General features: G+C 40.4%; 1 protein-coding gene across 5 annotated transcripts in view; it reads right to left on the reverse strand.

Annotated features, from left to right (window-relative positions):
* Positions 1-13659, reverse strand: part of RP1 (RP1 axonemal microtubule associated) — a 182902-nt gene that overhangs the window by 57320 nt on the left and 111923 nt on the right. For all 5 annotated transcript variants that reach the window (XM_083517865.1, XM_083517868.1, XM_083517867.1 and 2 more), the window contains 5 exons: positions 8350-8569; positions 6961-7115; positions 5778-5991; positions 3895-4085; positions 795-1005 (listed from right to left, as the gene is read on the reverse strand). In XM_083517865.1, the coding sequence (XP_083373991.1) occupies positions 795-1005; positions 3895-4085; positions 5778-5991; positions 6961-7115; positions 8350-8569 (991 nt within the window). The remainder of the gene's footprint in view (positions 1-794; positions 1006-3894; positions 4086-5777; positions 5992-6960; positions 7116-8349; positions 8570-13659) is intronic.

Genomic DNA, 13659 nt, shown 5'->3' on the forward strand with positions numbered 1-13659 from the left:
CCGGAGCAGCAAAAGAGGAGAGAAGGGGGGAAAGGGGAAGAAGCATAGTTGTGTGTGTGTTGCATATGTTAAATCTATTAGTTGTTTGTTTCATTATATATATATATATTTAATTAAATATATCAATTGTAAATACAGTGGTACCTCAGGTTAAGTACTTAATTCATTCCAGAGGTCCGTTCTTAACCTGAAACTGTTCTTAACCTGAAGCACTACTTTAGCTAATGGGGCCTCCCGCTGCTGCCGTGCCGCTGGAGCACGATTTCTGTTCTCATCCTGAAGCAAAGTTCTTAACCTGAAGCACTATTTCTGGGTTAGTGGAGTCTGTAACCTGAAGCGTATGTAACCTGAAGCATCTGTAACCTGAGGTACCACTGTATTAAATAATATCAACTACATTGCAAACATTTTAATTTATAGTATGGAAATTTAATTCAGTCGGTGGCCCCAGGTTCTTTGTCAAAGAACTACTGCAGTCCACTTCATCTGAGAGGTTGGACCATCCTGTCCTAGAACATGTGCAAAGGATTGCAGCATTTGCTTTGGCTGTAACCCCATGCATACACACAGTGGCATTTATTTCCTTGTGAACAGGCATAGGATTGTTCTCCTAGTTCCATATAGCAGACTATTTTTGGAGATGAAAGAATAGATGCTCTGAAAAAAGCGCTTCCAACCGTCACTTTAGAATAAGGTCAAAATCATTCTCTTGGAAGGTTGCACCAACAACAGCTGCACAGGGGCATCCAAGGTCTTCAGCCTTTGTAATAAAAAAAAGAGCAGATTTCTCTTACCAGGTAAGGGATCCTGATCGGGACACAATGCTGGCAGTTCAACACATGTCTCTTCATTGGGTTTGAACCAACAGTCAAAATTTAGCCACATCTCTTGGTTGGTGCCTGTATGTTTCATATGCAGCATGGCTAAATGCCAAGACTCCTTCAGCAGAGCATGTGGACCAGATACTTGAATTTTGTAAAGGGAACCAATGTTTGCCAGTTCAGCCTATGTGAAAGGGAAAACAAACAATAACCAAAACTTGCCTTTTGTATCAGCATAAAATAATTACTTGCCTGTCAGCTGTGTTTGAGGTCTTAATGGTTTCAACCACTAAGGGCACAGCAAAACCTCCCCCTACTGCCAGAGCTTTGAGGAGCAGTGAGGCCACCACCACATCCACCCACAGTCCTGCTCCTCATGGTGGCTGTGTGGAAAGTGGGGGCAGGACGATCAGGCCCAGATTGGGCCTCATGGCATTGTCCAATGACAGTGAGGCCAGCACAAGATCCAATGGATCCCAGCTCAGCCCTTCCCTGTGTCCAGAACACAGTTTCAGGGCTTCCTCCAGGTAGCGGTTGGTTGGGTGCCCTGGTGTCAACAGTCCCATGTGTTTCATAGGTGGAAGGGGGAGTGCTGTAACACTTAGGTGTGGCTGGAACCATTGGCAGTGGCTGGAAGGAAGCTAGCAAAGCCAGCAGAGCTAAGTGGAGAGACATTTCCACTTAGTTCAACCCTCCACCTCCCAGCCCAGCCTAACACTGTGTATGGATTGCTTTGCTCTATAAGAGCAACACATCAACATCATAGTACAAATAGGATTTTAAAATAATTATCAACCTTTAAAATAATTATAAAAGTCCTGGTTAATCTTTCTATGCACAATATTGTTACAAACATTGGGTGCCACCCTCACTCTCTGCTGAGTGGTAGCAAGATTCCAGGGCGTTCCAGGCACTCACAGGGTGTCAGTTCCTTTGGAGAATTGAAACATGGCAGAGACTGTCGTAGCTTTAAGAAATATGGTTTATTCACCTATTTATACCTTCAGGCTGCACGGAGGGAATGCAAATCTTACAGCATGGTCATTTCAAGACATGCTTGTCCCCCACAGCAGTGCAGACCTGGAGTCAAATGGATTTCTTCAGCCAGCCTTCAGCCAACCTACCCAAGATGGATCTCTGTCTTCGTTCTCTCCCTTCTTCCCAGCAAAACTTGCTAAAAACACTCTTTTCCTGTCACCTCAAACACACACACCCCATCACCTTGGCAACCGCTGTCTGTCCTGGCCCAATAATTCCTTTTCAGTCAGGCCATCAACACCTTTTGTCATGTTAATGCATCTATCCCAGGCGAGGGAGGCCCTGGCTGTGAAAGGAAGCTTAGCCTGTATTTTTCCAATGGCTGGCAATCTTCCCTACAATACTCCAAAATAATCAAAATCCTACCATTTTTTAATTTCTAGGGTTTAGGTGGGTCCCCCCAAATCTATAACAATATTATTCACATGGACTGTTGTGAGATTTTCATCTGAATTAGATAAACAATAGAAAACTGAGAGTCCCTTCGTGCATCACGTTTTTTACACCTCCTAAGATGTTTTTCCATTCCGCTGAAAAAACATACAGCATAATTTCAACAAGCACATATTTGCAAATAAATACTGGTAGCACACATGCACAAGAAAAGGAACTCAAGAGTTGGCTTCAGCAATACCCCGCCGTATATACATATAACGTGTGGGAGAAAAAGCTTTATCTTTGCCTTTATGTTCTTTTGTGCGATTCTAAACAATGTTTTCATTTTATCTTAACACCAGGAAAATTAAAAGCTATTGATCCTTTGATTTATAATCTACCATTTAGACCCCTGTAAACAAGGCACTTTGCTGTGCTGTTTTTATGAGAGGCAATCTAGCTGCACTGATGTTAGCAAGGATTCAAGTACTATTTTCATTCCTATCAGTCTTTTATGGAAGAAACATCTTTCCAGGGTGAACAGTAAGTAAAGTAGCTGAGATCAGCAGGGTCAATGTCAGCCTCCAACATACCTGAGCAACTGCTATCTCAATGGGCCCATCACTGTCCTAGCCAGACAGCACCAGACAGCTAGGTCTAACCACCATTTAAATTTCCCACAATGCTCCCAACAGGGCATCATTCTGGGGTGCTGTGAGAAATTAGTAGGGTGACTAGATCCAGCTGCTTGAATTGCTGCTGCTCCACTTGCTGCCAGCTAAGGCTTTCCAAGGCCCTTTCAAACCTGGAGGGAAGTTCACTAAAGAAAAAGCTGAGGACACATATTGGCAATTCATCAGTGAATAGTGCTTGGCATGTGTGCAAATGTGTCCCAGGTTGTGAAAAGTAAGTATAGTTTCACTTAAAAGGTGTCATTGTTTCTTCCAGTGGCACATTACTGCCCCTGCAAAATTGCTGAGATCATGGTGGCAGTGGAATGGGAAGGGCCCCCAAAAGGGATTGCTTCAAGATTTGACAGTTGCCAGTTTGTTTCCAGACCCAATTCAAGGCGCTCATGTTAGCATTTAAAGCCCTAAACAAGTCAGATGCCAAGTACCTGAAAGACCGTTTCCTTCCCTAGAGGCTTCCTCAGGTGCTAAGATCTGTGAAGGTTGCCCTCTTGGTTGTTCTACTGCCTGCAGAAGGTTGAGAGTGATAGCCCAAGAGGCGGCATTCTCAGTAGCAGCCCCTAAGATGGGGAACTGGCACCTTCACTATACAGCTTTTGACAAATGTTTTGGATACTTGAGATATATATTTTTTGGACCCACCTTGTTGTTTTTAATTTTAAGTTGTTTTAAGATGCCTTTGATACTGTGTAATATTGTATTTTAATATAAATGTTGTGTTTGAATTACTGCAGCCCACTCTGGGACATAAGGGTAAACAGTGGGTAATAAATAGTAGTAGTAGTAGTAGTAGTAGTAGTAGTAATACATAGAATGAGTTCACTGATCTTTGGGTCATCTTACAGCTTTAAAATGGCACACACATGTACACATGGTATAGCCCCCAAATCATCTACTCTAAGCAATGTCTTTAGCCTTTGTATTTTTGTTTCTTGTAAAAAAAGAAAAAGAAAAAAGGAATACTTAATTACTTTGATTTCTGTTGCTGTTCCTGAAAACTGATGTGACAGCTTTTTGTGGTCTTGGTCTCCATAGAAAATGAAAGTCAAGTTTACAGGTTCAGTTTCAGTGTTCATATCACTCCCAATGATATCCATTATCCATAAACCGGAGGACTTTTTGTTGATTTGAGGATCTTTTGCGCAAGAGATCAGTTTTTTACCTTAAAAGGGAGTAATGACAAAATCAATAATTGGATATAATTGGATCCAGTTTGGGTGGTAAACAAAAGGTGTGATAACTCACTTTAAGTTCTACTTATTTCAACTGTATTTAATATGTATATGTATTTAACTTTTAAAACTTCAGCAACTCTGCCCCCTCCGAAAAGCTCAACAACCCTACTTACATGTACTTACGATTGGCTAAATTTTACCCCAGTGCTATGTTGCTTTGCTACAACCATGACAACAGTAGTATTGCACCTATAGAGTTGCTCTTTAATAATTTAATACCCTCATAATTTTAAATCACAGATATAGAGTCCTTTTAAACTAGTACCATTTGGGTTTCATTGTCCATTCTGAAGTTAATTATTAAGCAACAGACAGCATCCTTCAGAGTCCTAATTAATTGTTCTCATAGAAAACACCAATGCTCTGCAAATTCCACTATATCATCCACAAATACTCTTTAGCATGAGAGACAATGACAGGTGAAGATAACAAATGGCTTCAACAAAATACTCTTGCAATCAGGCCATAAATAGGAACATGCTGTGTGATAGTGACAAGTGAACATATAATAAAGCCTAATCTGCTCAAGATCCTAGCACAGCAGGGTTGAATATTTGGTTTCTGTCTGTTATATTTGTACCATTAACCCTGCAGTAATAATATCTATTAATGTATTTTTGTTGTTCCCCGCAGGAGGGTTCCTGTGACTTTAACAGTTGCAAGAGGCAGGAAATCAACAGGTGATACTTTTCTTGGCTCAGGCACATAGCTGTGGGATGAAATGTCACCCACTTAATTTCTTAATGAGACAAGAGCATCACCTTTTGGTTCTGTAGTCCCAGGGCAACTGGTAGTTGGATGTAAGCATTCTTTTTGGCAGGGAGGTCAAAGCATGGAGCCAGACTGGGCTCCCCTTTGATGCCATTCTGTTCTAGGAGGCAAGGCGGGCAGCCTCTTAACAAAAGCCCTTACTTTGCCCATGGAAGAGATCAGATTTTGCATGTAACCTTTCCCCTTAAAAATCCAAATGCTTATTTTTTATTTGGTCATTTTGAGAAATCATCATTATAACTGGGCAACTAATAAATCTTATATATATAGATTTATATGGTTCCAGATTCAAAAGTTCACAAGCTGCAGACTGTGGGATACTAGTTAATAATGTGTTTTGTCTACCAATACTGTCAGCTATTAAATTTCACTGTATTGTATATTTAAAATACTTTCTGTGAGAAACAAAATACCATTGCATGGCAGCTATTAGATGGTGCAATATAAAAAAATGCTTTTCTGTGCCAGTTATCAAATACAGTGGTTTTCAAACACAGTTCTGACTGGTGGACAAGTATCTAAAAAACCCCACTTGTCTAGCACAGTTGATCTTCCTCTTCAATGTGCAGCCATACCAGAAGATCCAGTGTGTTTGAACAATCCTCTCTGTTTGCCCTGTGTAATGGCAGACCCCAAAGTGTTCCAAGTGAAATGAATATATGCTTTAGGGCGTCCCTGAATTTTCTGCAACACTCATTGTTATAGGAAGTGCTATTGAAGACATAAACTCTGCTGTTTCAGTTCTTTAAAATGATAATAAGAATAGCTACAAATCACCGGCAAAAAGCAACTGTCAGCTATCAAACTGAAACATGGTGAAGACAGAAGGAACTTATAGAACAACCTACCTATTGTTTCAATCTCACACACAGTGTCACAGATTCCCAGGTGAGTATCCAGCCAATTCCAACATGGGAAGACCCATTCTTTATCTGAGTTCTCATACTTCTTAACTGTTACCATCTTCAAGTATATTCCGGCTCCATATCCTTCTCCATCATGTCCTATAACTACCTTTTTCAAATGGCCCAAGGCAACCGCCTCCACTAAGAAGGAATCCACCTGAAGAAGAGCTACTTTTTAATTTACAAATATTAAGTAATCAAGTCTAGACATAACAGTTTTGGGTGTGTGTGGAATTTGTATAGAGAACAAGATCTGGATGTCATGCATGACTATTGAATCTTTAAGCACTTCAAGTTATTTTCCAGATTGAGGCACATTGACTACTTAGTGAATACCATTTAACAATTACAATAAACTCCATCATGTTTCTCATACTCAGGAAATTACCCATCCCCAACATGGTCCCTTCCAGATCTTGTTGGGCTGCAGCTTCCAAAATCTCTGACCACTGTCCTTGCTGACTAGAACTGATGTGTTGTAGTTAGCTGCATTCTTAGTATCCTCACCATTTTGCTATCTATATCTATATCTATATCTATATCTATATCTATATCTATATCTATATCTATATCTATATCTATATCTATATCTATATCTATATCTATATCTATATCTATATCTATATCTATATCTATATCTATATCTTCTTGGCTCCTCTGTGTTTCAATTCAGGACAGTTAAAAATAAAAATAAAAGTTCCAGAGAGAGTAAGGCTACTGTCTCTCTTCTCCTGCAGCCCTATTTTAGGATACTTCAGCTGACTGTTTTTTTAAAAAAGAAGAGTCCCTTGCTGGCTGGGACACACCATTGCTATGCAATACCACTCATCCAATGCTTATCCAATCCAATTATAATAAAGGAGGGGGAAAGAACTGAGATTTCTCCCCATCTCTCAGCAGCTAGTCTTTCTTCAAGCGACGAATCTACTTGCTACCACTATGTAGCAAAGTGATAACTATACAATGTAATTGTTATATTCTGTTGCATTTGGAAAATGTATAGGAGAATAAAATGAAACTGGAAACTGGGTAGTTACAATGAGGTTCATAATATTTACAAACCACTTTGTAATCATTTCATTGCATTAAATGAGGGTTTGGGTGTTATTGTTTCTTGCTATGTTACCTTATTCCTTGTAAACTGTTCTCCTGCAGTGAAAGAACGTTGCAGTTTCCTGATACCTGTGTCACCTCTATCGCCATAAAGTATTACGTAAAGGTTTGCAAAGGTTTCTGCTCCCCATAAATCTCCAGTGTGTACAGAAACAACATATTTATGCACTGAGAAAAAGGAAAAATAGGAGAACAGCATTCAATAATACACTATTGCTTCAAAACTACAAAATTACACACAGAGAGACATTGTATTTCAGTGCTGCCACAACAAAGTAAAATACAGTATCCAAATAAAGTAGATATAATTGATATCTACTGGTATCCAGAGATCTACTGCCTTTTTTACTAGAATATATAGCAATCATGATTATATATAGCCAATATGGCATGGCATGGATTAGATCAGGCACAAAAGCAGATTGAGGAATAGACACATGAAGGCTTAAGGTTCTTAAGGGGACAGCTAGCTGAACTTAACTGTTCCAGGAACGAAAAGCCGAAGTGACAAAACCAGCCTATTTAACAAGTGAACCTGAACTAAATGCCCCCATGTCAGTGACACAATGTGGAGTAGGTGAGAAAACTGACCCACCAATGCCAAAATTCCAACTCAGTGACCAACAAGTCAGACTATGAACTAGGGATGTGGGCAGGTGCCACCTATAAAGGAGAAAAGAGGCATAGCCAGAGCTTAAATAAGATCCACTGTCCTACCCCCTCAGGCCACAACTATGTCCCACAGCCCAATATATCAGACTGCTAAGAAAAAGGAAAATAGTTTTTTGGATAGGTGATAGAATAAGTGGGTAAGGGGTTTGAGGGTCTTAGAAGGAGAATAAGTTAAAGCTGTCTTCATATTTTAAACATAATCAAGAGTCAAATTCTGCAGCTTGTTCCCAAACCAGGAAATATAAGTCTTCACAACATTTCTATTTATAATTGCACCCGGTAACTTAATTAATTACAGCCCATACATTTTACTTGTGTTTGCACTTGGAAATGTAGGTAGCATTATGAGAAATAAAGCAATCCTTTTTAAAAATTATTATTACACAAGGAAATCATTCCTAATAATCACTTCAGCCATTCAAGTTCATGTAAGTGAAAGAATCCAGTGTTCCATCTTACAAAAATGACTTCCATTACTCCCAATTATGTGCTTTATCTTTTGCCAGTATAATTCTAACTCTTTGGTTTGCACACAAAGTTGTGCATAGAGTATAACAATGGCCAAGCAGTTTCTCATTTAATTAAGAGGGATTTGAGCACTTGTGAAGCATTGCTTCAGATCCACAGTAATTTTCAAGCACTGAGAAATTTAACAAAATACTTAGTTTTGCTGCACTGATTTCTTTCAAATGTTAGTTCACCTTGTTCCTGTCTTCTCTGCTATTTTTACCTGGTAAAGGCTTCTGGTTCTCAGTCACTGCAGGGAATTCTTTCACCAGCTCTTGGTGTTCTCGGCTAAGAGAAAACCAGCAGTTACAGTCAAAGTTCACTTCTTGATTAGTGTGCAGCTCTTCCATCTGAAAAGACTTCAAATGCCAACCCTCAAAGTCTGGCAAATCATCACAGCTGACCCGAATCTTATACACATCTCCAACATCTCCAGATTCAATCTGCAGTGAAGAAAAATGGAAGAGCAGGTTACCTGAGCAGAAGGAGGGAGGACACAATATAGATTTTTACAAGCTGGAGAAGATGCCTCACTATATTGAAAGCATGGTATGGTCTGAAGGCATATGAAGCCAACCACTTATGGAACGCTTTCCCCATTGAGATCAGGAAGGCACCAATTATGGGGCTTTTTTCTGCCATCAGTTAAATACATGTTTGTTTACGCAGGCTTTCCCTGACCACCAGTACCATGGAATCATAGAACTGTAGAGTTGGAAGAGACCCAAAAGGCCATCTAGTCCAAATCTCTGCAATGCAGGAATTACAGATAAAGATAAAGAATCACTGGCAGTCCCTCACGTCATGCTGCCTTAGGTGTTTCAATGCATGACAGATACCATTTCCTTTCCCCAGTGAAGTTAGGTTTTGTGCCTAATCATGAAGTATGTGAAGACTAAGGCTATATTTGCGCATTGCATTTTTAGGACAATGTTAAACTCTTTTAGTATATTAAACTCAAACTTTTTTGTTTTATATTATTTAATCAATATTTGTTACTCATAGTGGACATTACAGTCTCCCTGTGTTATTGACGGATTGGATGCTGGAACTGAAGGTTCTGTCATGACCTTGCTACTTCAACTGTGATGGTCATTTTTGTTGCTACTGCTGCCGATAGTTAAAAGGTCAAGAAAATCAATGTAATGTCTTTCACTGCTCACCTCCTCCCTGGATTTTTTCAATTTATGTAGGCAGAGAAAGAATTGATGGTGAATAATGGCAAGATGAGAATACAGATATAGATAAGGAAAAATCATTCCCAATTACTTTCATCCTCCCCTGTATCAACATAGACAAGGCAGAAAGAACCACTCCCTTTTTGCAGCACTATCACTTTTTTTGTTCATCCATATATTTTTTTCACTTACCCATATACCAGAATCATACAGTGGTGGAATCTACACACATATAAAAAACGCTGTGAAAATTCTTTTTTAAAAAAAGATTTGAAAAATATCTTGAATTTACCATAGCTCACCAACGCCATTTAGTGCCACGTTTGTATATTGAACTTTACAACACACTTTAAATGCTTTATTTGTCACTGTATAGCTGAGTCCCATGTAACTCTGCTAGAGTACAGTGCTTCAGTTCACAGTAAGGGAATCACACATTGGAATGCTTCCTCTTAAAACTGAAAAAATCCTCTGCACATAGAAGATGTGCATGCAAGATGCGTGTGTTGTAACCATGGGGCATTTAAATGAGTTAGTCAGTGACTGCATATTTATACTCTTTAGAAAAGCAGTGAATGCCTTGTGGCAGGAAAGCATGCCATGCATTTCACTGAAGCGGATCATTCAATGTTCTTCAGGTTGGCCTGTTTATTCCACATCCATCCTGATTCGTCTGCACAAAGCTTACACGCTAGTTAGACTAGGCCTAGCTTTTATTGAGCTATTGTTTTGTTTATAGAAGGAGCGGGGAACCTCTGGCCTGCAGACCAATCTTGGGCTGCCAAGGGCTCCAATTTGGAAAGCCAGTCCACTTCCCCCAAACCATGTCCACCAGTGACATCAGCTGATGGGTGGCAGAACAGGGTTTAATCCTGCATTGTCTGCCCTGCCCTGCTCCCAGCAGCAAACAGGACTGCCCAGCCTAGGCAGTAGGATTTAATCTTCTCTCATCTGCTGATGAGTGGAAATTTGGAGAGAGATCAGAGTGAGACTTTAAATCTCAGGGATTTAAAGGGAAAGCAGCAAGCTTAATGCATTTTGCAATATTTGCATTTATTTACAACTATGCAAGTTGAGCATAAGGTGGAGGTTGATAGCATTAACACTCCAACAGATGCTGCTCTCCCACTAAGTTTCTAGGGTGGCAACTAACTCCATAAGATTTTTCCAGAGTGCAACTCAACCTTCTGTGCCTCTGTCAGTTGCAGTCTCTGTTACCATCTGCACCTGATGACACCATTCCCCACAGAAAAAGAGGGACTGCCTGAGGAAGGTGTGCCCCCAACAATTCTCCAACCATTAGCTCCTATGGAAGCAAATTGCTTGCACTTGGAGAACTGTTTTACATAATAAAGCTAAACCTGTCTGCCAAGTTTGATCACTCAGGCAATCCCTCTGTCATCCCCAGACCCCAAGCTTACAGGCAGTGGGGAGAATCCTGGAAAATTCCTTTAGTCTGAACACAGTCCAACAACTAAGGAATGGGACTGATTATCCCACAAAATGTCTTGGGCCTCATATTGAGATGATACCAATGTTTTTAAGGACTGTGGTGTAACACAGTAAATGCCTCCCTAGTTCCCCTGCTACACTGGTTACCCAGGACTGTTGCTAAAATACAGAAATTCAAATGACATGCAATGGATATAAAACAAGGGGGGAAATTCATTGCATTAAGCACCTTAAAAAGATCCCATAATAGTATAATATCAATTTCCATTATGTTAGTTTATTATATTCTACTAAGAATGTTTTTCCTACTTTCTATTAGCTGAAAAATTATCTCCCAATAAGATTTCCAATGAACAAGAATCCATATTTTGCCCTCCTGAACCTAGGCAACAATCTTAAAGTTTTCTCAGGTTTGCTGGGATATGCCTCATGCAAACTTTCCTGCCAGAGTACAAGACAAAAATTTGCACTTGGGGCTTGGCCGTCAGGAAGCCATAGATATCCATGAATTTGCAAGACTATCATGATGTCAGTCATTTTTCTCTGGCTCCTATTGATAGTTTGATAGCAATCCATTTGATTAGTTTGACTGGCTATTGCATCATCAAAAATTGCTATATGAACTAAAGCTCAAACAGCCCAAACTTAGATGGCAGATTTTATGAAATTGGGAGTGCATCTAAATTTCACACCATGTGGATTAGTCACTTCTAATGCCACATCAGCCATTTTGCATACATGGTCAGGATGGATAAAGGGAGGTAAAAAGGTGGATTATTTTTCAGTCTTTCAGGGCACAGAGTACGAATGAGTAGATTAGGAACTCTGATCTCCAATTGTATTCCAGACCAGCAAATCTAAATCTAACATATTTTTGTTCCAATTAACCTGAATAGGCTGGCAGATACATTATTAGAAACAATTGCAGCTACCGCCTCTTCTAGGAACACCTTTCTGCAGTTCATCTGATCTTTGTTGTGGCCAGAGGTGAGGAAGTGGGTCTGTGGCTAGCATTCAGCAGCACCTTCTGAGTCTATGATACAATCATCTCCTTTTACGTGCCCCCACTCCACAAAAAAATATTAGTCCACAATTACTTTCTCTCCACTCTGTTCTTCCACTTGGGTGTTTTTAAGTCAGTTAAAAGTAGCTGCACTTTGTTGTTTTGTTGTTTTGATTTACTTGGCTCCTGAGGATAAAGTTGTATGTTTCCGTTTCTCTGTCAGTCTGTTATTTGATCTGCTCTTGAGATCCTAATAAACTCTTTTATCCCTTTGATTCCCATTAGCCCCAAATTAACGTAATGTAGCTTTTAAAGTCAAGCCAAGCAAATAGTTTGTTTAAAAAACTCTAACATGATCTCTTTGAACTAATCAGAGTTCGATCCAATTTTTCAGTGCTCCACATGAGCTCTGTTTGTAGTTGTGCCAGACAACAAATCCTCATCATGTTCTAACTGCCCTCTTCCTCTGAACAAGTCTCCAGGCTGGTTGTCATAATTATGTCGACTATCCATTAACCTGAGGAGGCTTCATGTTTACATCTTGAGCATAGCGAACAGCACCACCTCCATTTAGCTCAGCTTTACAGCCTGAGCATGCATTCCCAATAAATTCAAGGGAGGTTACATTTCAGCAACTGTGCCTAGGATTGGCAGCATGCATTATAAAGAAATATCCTTGAAACCAGAATGTTTGCATTTACTAATAAAACTGTTCCAGGACACCTTCATGACTGCTATGTGTCGCATTAACATGGCAACAGTCCTCATAAGCACTGGTTACATAATGAGCCGCTGTCTGGAATTGCTTCTGTTTTGTTTGTTTTTCACTGAAATAACAACACTTGAAAGCCAGTGTGCTAGAAAAGGCCACTGTGGGCGGAAAAGGCAGGGTTGCATCTCTCATTGAAAAAAAGCAAGATTCTAAGTGACACGGAAAACACAGAATGGTGTATTGAAATCTTATAGCTTTATATTTTCATAGCTGGGGTGTTCTTTTCCTGAACCAAGTTGACATCTTTGGCTACCTCGCAATATGCACAAGTTGCCCCATTTCACCCCACTCCTACTAACCACACTCCCATGAGAGCCATCTCCATCTCCAAGTATTTTGGAGTATTACATTTATACGTTGCTTGCTCTTCCCTCCAGGTAGTGCAGGGTTGCATCCATGGCTATTCCCCTGCACTAATTTTTCCTCACACAGCTTGTTGTTGTTTATTCATTTAGTTGTGTCTGACTCTTTGTGACCCCATGGACCAGAGCACGTCAGGCACTCCTGTCTTCCACTGCCTCCTGCAGCTTGGTCAAACTCATGTTAGAAGAAGAAGAAGAGGAAGAGTTTGGCAAAGCGGCTAACATTCTCCTTTCCCTTCCTCCCCCACAACAAACACTCTGTGAGGTGAGTGGGGCTGAGAGACTTGAAAGAAGTGTGACTGGCCCAAGGTCACCCAGCAGCTGCATGTGGAGGAGTGGAGACACGAACCCGGTTTCCCAGATTACGTGACTACCGCTCTTAACCACTACACCACACTGGCTCTCCAAGAACACTTCAAGAACACTGTCCAACCATCTCGTCCTCTGTTGCCCCCTTCTCCTTGTGCCCTCCATCTTTCCCAACATCAGGGTCTTTTCCAGGGAGTCTTCTCTTCTCATGAGGTAGCCAAAGTACTGGAGCCTCAGCTTCAGGATCTGTCCTTCCACTGAGCATTCAGGGCTGATTTACTTAAAACTGGATAGGTTTGATCTTCTTGCAGTCCATGGGATTCTCAAGAGTCTCCTCCAGCACCATAATTCAAAAGCATCAGTTCTTCGGCGATCAGCCTTCTTTATGGTCCAGCCCTCACTTTCCCTGATAGAAAAGCTTTATTGAAAGATAGTGACTGGCGTAACAGGCATCCAG

Source organism: Podarcis liolepis, assembly GCF_965112155.1.
Source record: "Podarcis liolepis genome assembly, chromosome: 8".
NCBI classification, from domain to species: Eukaryota; Metazoa; Chordata; class Lepidosauria; order Squamata; family Lacertidae; genus Podarcis; species Podarcis liolepis.